The sequence below is a fragment of the Alligator sinensis genome, unplaced genomic scaffold (assembly GCF_000455745.1).
Source record: "Alligator sinensis unplaced genomic scaffold, ASM45574v1 scaffold497_2, whole genome shotgun sequence".
NCBI lineage: Eukaryota > Metazoa > Chordata > Crocodylia > Alligatoridae > Alligator > Alligator sinensis.
The window spans coordinates 314,232-322,558 of NW_005843029.1; the positions used below are offsets into that span (position 1 = coordinate 314,232).

At 37.5% G+C, this 8,327-nt stretch overlaps 1 protein-coding gene across 1 annotated transcript in view; it reads left to right on the top strand.

Annotated features, from left to right (window-relative positions):
* Window positions 1-8,327, top strand: part of LOC102383327 (vacuolar protein sorting-associated protein 13B-like) — a gene marked incomplete at its 3' end in the record, with an annotated part of 448,314 nt that overhangs the window by 314,050 nt on the left and 125,937 nt on the right. The window contains exon 10 of the mRNA XM_025193225.1: window positions 4,317-4,551. Coding sequence (XP_025049010.1) covers window positions 4,317-4,551 — 235 coding nt within the window. The remainder of the gene's footprint in view (window positions 1-4,316; window positions 4,552-8,327) is intronic.

Here is an 8,327-nt window from a genome sequence, read left to right on the forward strand (position 1 = left end):
CAGTTTTTTGGAAGTGAAAAAAAAAATCAGTACATCTCTGTTTAGCCATTGGTGCGTAAAGTGTTAGTTTTCATATTTAAATAGCCTTGCACCATTTTTCCCCCTCTTCTTTGATTTTTGCTGAAATTCTGGCCTTTTTCGCAATGTATAGTAAGTGGTACTTGAATGATGCAACAGCAAATGAACTGGTCGGGAAGAATTAGATCACCCAACTTGAATCTAGGAGATTTGCAATTGTCTGGCTTGGCTAGAACCACTGCTTCAGGCTTATAATCAGTGGCACCTTTCCCTCTTGGGAAGCCCCTTATAAAGGTTTAGATTTAGGCCCTTACAAAGAAGCATAATTGGTAGAATAAGAAGGCATTACATGACTGGGACCCCATGCAGTTGAATGGTTTACACTGCCGTAATATTGCCCCTGCCTATAATAGTAACCTTATCATGCCCATCTGTATAAAAGTTGCATCAGTGAATATATATGTGTTTTGCATGTGTTAGTGTGTATTCCCCACCCTGATTCCCCCTCACTTGCAATATTTCAGAAATATTTTGAAGCCTGCAGAAAAACACACTATGATTTTTAGCAAGAGGGCATTTACAGGGCTGGTGCTTAGAGGGAGCACAGACCATGTTTCACAGGGCATATGTACAGAGTCCACCTTTTGGGGCAGTTTCTGATACTCAGAATTGCCACTTGGCACCAGAATTGGCCAATGCTGGCTATAAAGGGCAGCACATGAGAAAAGAAGTGAGTGCTTTTTATTGTACTGTGAAATAAATCTAGCATGGAAACCCTTGCCCAGCCTGTTCACTTGTGCAGAAGAGCTGTGGCACTTTGGCTTTCTGTGGTATCTCAGTAGTCAGGACTGTTTTGTGGTACTACATTGTGCTCTATGAAATAACTTTCCCTTTACAAACTGTATATCTTTATACATTTTCTATTTTCTCTAGTAATATTTTCCTTTCTGGAGAATTGAGCTGTTGAAATATATGTGCCTTTCAATGTTTATCTATTAAAATCTTAGAGCAAATACAATACGCTTCACTTAATTTTCTAAATTAGAAGGCAAAACAGTGCTTACTTCATTGGTTTATCATCACTACATGTTACTTAGCATGTGCAGGGCTTCACATAATAGAAATCAAAATAGGAGGTGATTCTATTTCAAGAATTTGTAATAATTCCATCTCTTTAACACATGAATGTGTTCAGTATTGGCAAAAGAACACGTTGCTACCAAAACTGAAATAAGATCCTTGAAACAGAAAGGATGTTGCCATGGAAAAATGAAGTAACACACAGTGCAGCTGCGATGCATTAATGAATAGGATATTTTTTTTAAAGATCATTTGTGTTTGGTGTGGCTTGGAGGGTCCCAACCAGATGGTTTCCATGAACAGGATCTGACCCCCAGCTTGAGGACTTCTTACTGGCAGATTACTTCATTTTCTTTCCCTTGGATTGTCAGATCCTTACATTAATGCAAAATTTACTGCTACAGATTTATATTCTTTTACATAAATCAGTCACATTTTACATTAAATTCACGATTTTGGACGCACAGTTTAACAGTTATTTAAAAAGTGTAAAAAGATTTATGTGATAGCTTTAATATATGCTATTGATGTAGCTTTAATTTTAAGGTATTTGGATTACATATATTTGAAAGCACTTATCTGATCAATAAAGTGATCTATAACATATATTCTTATTTTTAATCCAACATATCATTCATCAGTCTTAGGAGTCCTCTTCCCTTCCTTTACTAGAATTTATCAAGAGCCAGATATTTAGAGGTCAGATTCAGCTCTCAGATACATATGTACAAGCCCCAATGGAATTGGACAAGGCCAAATATAAATATAGCCGCATGAAAAGTACAGCAGGTGTGTTTTAGAAACCCATTTTTGAATGTACTAACTGGCATTTGCACATCTAAAATGATAATTTGCTGTGCCAACAAATGGTAATTGCCTGATTTGCACTGAAAAATGTGTGCTTTGTAAATGCATTTGCTGTGATTTCCTTTGAAAAGTTGAAGGTGTCTATACTTTACATTTGTTAAGCTTTTATTTATTTACACTTTACACTTTAAATTTTATTTAATTTCTGTAGAAATATATTATTACATATTTTGGCCCAGTTACTCCATGAATGTGCAATCAAAGATAATTAACTTGTGTACATTAAATCAAGCTGCTACAGAAGAAGCAGTAGTTCCTTTTAAATAATTTAAGACATTATATTATTGCCATCTCGCCTTAGTATTCATGATAGTCTAAAAGCTATTTAGATAAAGAAGAGCAATCTAAACAATTTGTATTCAGTGGTTTACCAAATCAGGTATATATAGCTAAAAAGCTTACTGAGTTTTCAGATTCTACACACTGCTACAGAGTACTTCATAAAATTTCCACTTAAACCCTGCTGTTGGTAATGTGATAAAGCATTGTATCTCATAGTTTGTGGAATTTGTGGGTTATTATTACCACATGGCTTGTATATTCTGGCAACATTTGATATTAATCATCATGAAGATACATATATAATGGATGATTTGTTATAAACTGTTTACTCAGTTACTGCATTGATAAAACAAAACTAGGCTGATCATAACTGCTTTTGTCATATATTTATCACTGCCCCATAATGGTTTGACCTGGAAACCTATTGCTAATAGACCAGAAAATGCTCTTATGTGTCACTGTAGAAGTCTTTGCATATTGACACAATGACTAATTTAACTGTTTTCAAAAATCCAAATGTGTTACATCTGTAACAATACACTGTTGCTTCTCTTCCAGTATAAATAAAGTACATTCTGCAACCTTGGATCAATAAACTACTTATCAAAGAAGTAATTAACTACATCTTATAGCTCAAACAGCTCTAAAACTAGAAACAAACACAGACTTCATGTAACAATGTATTTATTTTTGCAAAATCCTACTTATATTTTTCTACAATGAATTCTTGTCAGTTTGTCTAAGCAAAAGGGCACAAAAATGTTGAAGTAAAGATGAATATCTCTGCTCTGTTCACCAGGCTGGCAAATTATTTATGGTACCAAGGAATTCCAATCCTATTACACATCATTATTGCTCTCTTGGGGGAATATTAGCCTTGAGGGGAGAGTGTTGTTGTACATTAAGTCTTAGTTATCAGTTGTAAGATATAGTTTCTTTAATTCTAAGAATTTATCAGTCACCAATACAAGAGTTATGGGGCAGCTAACAAAAGTATTTTTATCACAACTTCACATAATATCTCACATCCAGAATATTGGGGAAAAATGGATTGAATCTTAGTTTGTATTTGCTTAACAAAGCATTCAAGTGTGCAAGCTGTTAAGGCTATTTGATATCCAGGTGCAGAGTATTACTTGCAAGAGCCAAGTAAGACTTACAGTCTTTAGCCTACATTGCCTCTGAATTAAGAAGTCATGATGAGTTCAGTCTTTGGTTTGGGCTTACTCAGCCTTGCCAGAAATCTCTAAGGATATTGCAGAATTACCAAGTGTTTCATGGTAGACTAAGTAACTGCATTGTGTGGAAACAGAGAACAAAAAATTGAAGTTTCATATGAAATCACATGTACATGTTCTGATCTGAAAGGTGACAAAAGGAGTAAAACCTCTTGGTTCCAAACTTTATGAACCTTGTTCGTTGCTATGTATATATCTTGGTACTAATGAACATGTCAATATTTGGATGAGACATTTAGTTATGTCAGTTGCTGTGATGATTTAGCCTGATTTTTTTTTTATACACTTCAGTCACTGTTAACTACAAAGTAAGGGAAGAATTCTCACTGAAATAAATCTTTTTGGAAAGTAATAGTATATAAAATACTAGTTAGTTCTTGAGCCTTAGCTAGTGCTAACAAAAGCTAATGAACTGCAAAAGGAGGAGGATTTTCTCACCTTTTGCCAGCAGATTTCTTAACTCAGTTGTTTCTTGGGAAAAGCTGTGGAAAGGTAGATACATGCTTAGCTGATGTGACTACACCTTTTAAATCACATTTATGGACTAAAATGACACCTTTTAAGGGTCCCCTCCCACCACCCATAGTTTACAGAATTATAAAGCACTTGGTTTTTTCTGTTGTCCTTTTTTATAAAGCTGGTCAAGCCTAGAAATATTTATAATCAGTTCCGATTATCTGATTCTGAATTCTGATATCTAATCCTGAATTCTTTGATTCTGTGATACCATATTAGGAGAATCTGTATTATACATGTATAAATACAATGTGAGGCATTGTTGATCCATTTCTGAGAATCCTTTCCAGATCTCTCTCTCTCTCTCTCTTTCAGCTTGAAGTACAGTCCTGTTGTGTGTTCATTCCAAATGACAGCTTGCATTCTCCAAGTACAATTGTATCTGGTGACATTCCAGGAACTGTCCGAAGTTGGTACCATGGGCAGGCTAGTATGCCTGGTACACTTGTTGTTTGTTTGCCTCGGATAAAGATTATGAGTGCTGGACACAAATACATGGAGCCACTGCAAGAGATACCTTTTGTTGTACTAAGACCTATTCTGGAAGAAGGTATAGTATTAGAAATGTGTAGGTCCCTCCTTTTGATCATTTATAATTACATTTTATTTTGTCAACATTTTATAGTACTATAATTATTATCTAGTTGTTTGCATTATTGTAGCTGCTAGAACCCCTAACTGCAGACACAGAACAAAAAACCGTTCTTACCCCAGAGAGGTTACAATTGAAGCATAAGTCAGGGGGCCACAGATGATGGGGATACAAGCAAAATGATATTGGCTAGCATGATGGGCGGCTTTCATAGCCCATCATCAGTCAAAGCCATTTTGAAGACATCATGGCCATGGAGGAAAGGTATAATGAGATCCCTGAAAGCATCCTTGAAGCTAACTGCTGCCATGCAAGAGGGTCAGCATGGAGAAGGAGTTAACATGCTTGTTTGAAAACCAGTAAGTGGGTGGTAGAGTGGTATGATGGATTGACAGAAGGCAAAATTCAATCTTTCAGCACTGAATAAGAGAATATAGGAAGAGTGGTAGTAAAAGGGTAGGCTGCCATGAGCCCTGAGAGTGAAATTAAGACAAGTAGCCTATGTTTGATAGAGAAGGGGAGCCAAAGGAGAAAGGCAAGATGGAGATGACCTGGTTCAAGTGATAAGCCAGCAAAATGATCTTTGCAGCAGTGTAGTGGATTGAAACTGATAGGGCAAGATTTCTAATTCAGTCTTCAGCCTAAAAAATTGTAAATCTCAAATAAGTGAGCTAAGTGCCACAGACAAACCTGCTTTCTTCAAGTATGATCCATAAGCTGCACAGCTGTACAAAAATGTTAAGGTTTCTGTACATGGCAGTCTGCATTTAATTAATTACTCGAATCATGAAATTATTTGGAATAAATATTTTATGTATTTGAATTGGGATGAGCAGAAAAAACACAGTTGTTAAAAGGTTTTTATAGCAATATTTAAAGACATTTTTCTCTAGTTTCAAAACACAAAGTATGATCTAAATATTAAAAAACCATAAAGCATATAGCATGAAAAACTGAGCTAAAATAATTTGTAATTGTTATTCTTGCTCCTAAGGTTCTACTAATGTACATGGTTAGAACTATGTTTTATATGCTGTTTCTCTCCTCTGCTCTGTAATCACCATTGCACCTTCTCCCATTCCTCCACTCCCACCTGCAACAGTGAAAACAAACTGCAGTGAATTTTTGATACAAAAAATATTCTTTCTAATAGTATATCAAGCACTATCAAATCAGAAAATAAATGCAAATGTGAAAATAAATCCTTCCTCTGATTTAGTTGACTTACAGTGATCTTACTTGTTACATAGAATGATAGAAAGTAAATATGTATAACCAAAAATGAAACTGTTTTTAAATTGTGTGTGCATTGTTCTCTGAACTTAAAAAAAAAAGTACGAAGACACTTGAGTTTTTCAAACTCAGAATTGGAGGAACAATTCTAGTGAGAGGGATAATACCCTTGGCTGGGATAAATCCTGTTGTAAGGAATGTATTTGTGTGTGGCTTTTCGCTCTGGGAATAATGCCAAACAGAAGTTCTCACAACCTTAATATTTTTGATTCTCTAATGGAGTTGTAGCCTTCTCCCATGCCAAACCTCCCCCTGAAACAGACTAGTATGAACGTTTTTTCAAAGCTTTTAAGTCACCTTCTTTGTTTCCTCCTATGTAGAGGTAAGTAATTTTTATAGACTTTTATAGGGAGGGACTCTAATTTGCCTCCTACATTTAAACAAGACTCCAGGGATATAACATCATTCTTAAAACACATTACCTTCTCTGTGAAATTATATGCATCCAGCCTTATTCTTCCTGAAAATTATTTTTGGACTGTTCATACTTTTGCAAGGAAAATACAAGCAAATGGTCAGTTGTGATTAGTTACTTTAAGACTGCTATCAGGGCACTTCCACTTTCTTGTTATTTAACAGAAAGTAGCACAGTCATGCTGTCATCTAGGGATATTGCTACATTGTCAGGAAGGCTTTTTGACCTCAATGTCAACAGACAATAGAAATAACTCATTCAGTAACCTACCTAACTCTTTCGATTTGTCTCCTAAGTTCCAACCATACTGTTTCTCTGAAGAAATATAATTTTTAAGAATACTCTTTGTAATTACATTCAAAAGAACATATTAAGTATGGTAGTTTTATTCAGAATTCCTGGAAACAACATAGTCAGACCAAATAGCCTTCAAAATGGAACTGAGTTTATCATGGATATAACAAAAGGATACATTACTCAGAAATCTTCTGGGTAATAAATATAAGATGGACCATCACATATATTTCTAAGTAACATTAAATAAGTTGTTATGATTTAGGAAGAGAGTGAGTAAGAACTAGAGAGAAGCAGCAATCCTAGATTGACTTAATTAAATGTATTAAGTCTTAAGGAGTTAATAATGAGAATAATAGCAAATGCTGTTAAGGAACTGGCCAGAGTAACTTCTAAAGAAATGTTAAAAAAAATCTCTGTGTGTACCTGTTTTTAATACCTCACCTATGATAATCATCTACATATATTGAAAATGGAGCTGCAGCAATACATTGGTCCGTTTCGTATCAGCATGTAAATGAACATTATTGGCAATTGGCTTTTTTTTGGCTGGTGTGACCAGTAATGTTGCTGATAAATGCTGTGTGATCGAGGCCTCCATGGTGAGGGAGGAGCTGGGGCAGAGGCAGGCACTGTGATGCTGGGGCGGGGCAGGGAACAAGACATAGCTGTGACTCATATGGGGGAGATGGCGGAAGGAGCAGCTCCCACTTCTGCGCACACCCTGGTGGGGAGCATGGAAGCATGTACCCCCCAGATCTGTGCATGGGGCGAGGGCAGGCTGTGTGCTGTGTCAGCCTTTTCCCAGTGGGGGGGGCTGGGGCTATACTCAGGGCTGGTGGACTGGACGGCGGCAGTGCTGGGAGTGGGGCTAGGGTGAATTTTGGGGTGGCTGTTGCCTGTCCCATAACTCCCTTCCCAGCACTGCCACCTCCCGCCCCACCACCTGCCAGCCCCGAGCACAGCCCAGGCCCAGCCCCCCTGCCCACAGCAGCAGCCTGCCCTTGCCCCACACACAGCTCCAGGGGGCATATGCCCCCCATGCCTCCCCTGGGGGTGTGCACTGCTATAGGGAATGCCCCCCCTCCCATATTCCCCCGGATGACTTGTGACTCTGTCCTCCACCCCACCCCACCCCAGCTGTGCAGTGTCTGCCCCATCCCCACTGCCTCCCTCACCATGGGGGCCTCTATTTGCCCCTACGCCTCTTCTCTCTCCACCCTGCCCCTTCCCCCCAACAGACTTACCAGCCAGATGCCGCTCTCCAAGCTGCTGGCCTGCATTTCAGCAATTGGATCAATATCAGCTGATATGGCTGGTTAATAATTGGCCATTGGTATCGGCCCAAACATTTTTTATTGGTGCACCCCTAATTGAAAATCCCTCCTTATAATAATGGGGAAAATGGTTTATAGAAATTTATGGCTAACCATCAAAAATGTGTTCTGATAGCCAAGATTCTGGACAGGGAAATAATAATAAGGAGCTTTTCACAGTTGAAGTTGTTTCAACATACATTGTACGTATAGACAAATCTGAATTGAATAAAGTACATATAGCTTAAGTGAGTAAGCTGTCATTCCCACAATTTGCACTGTGGTAAGGAGGAAGATTTAAAAGTTTTCCATCTCTGGGTTATTTGTATAGAAGTATATCAATATATCAATTTGTGCTATTTTGATTTTTTTTTTTTTTTTTTTTTTTTTAAATGGGGGGTTGACCCCCGGGGTGC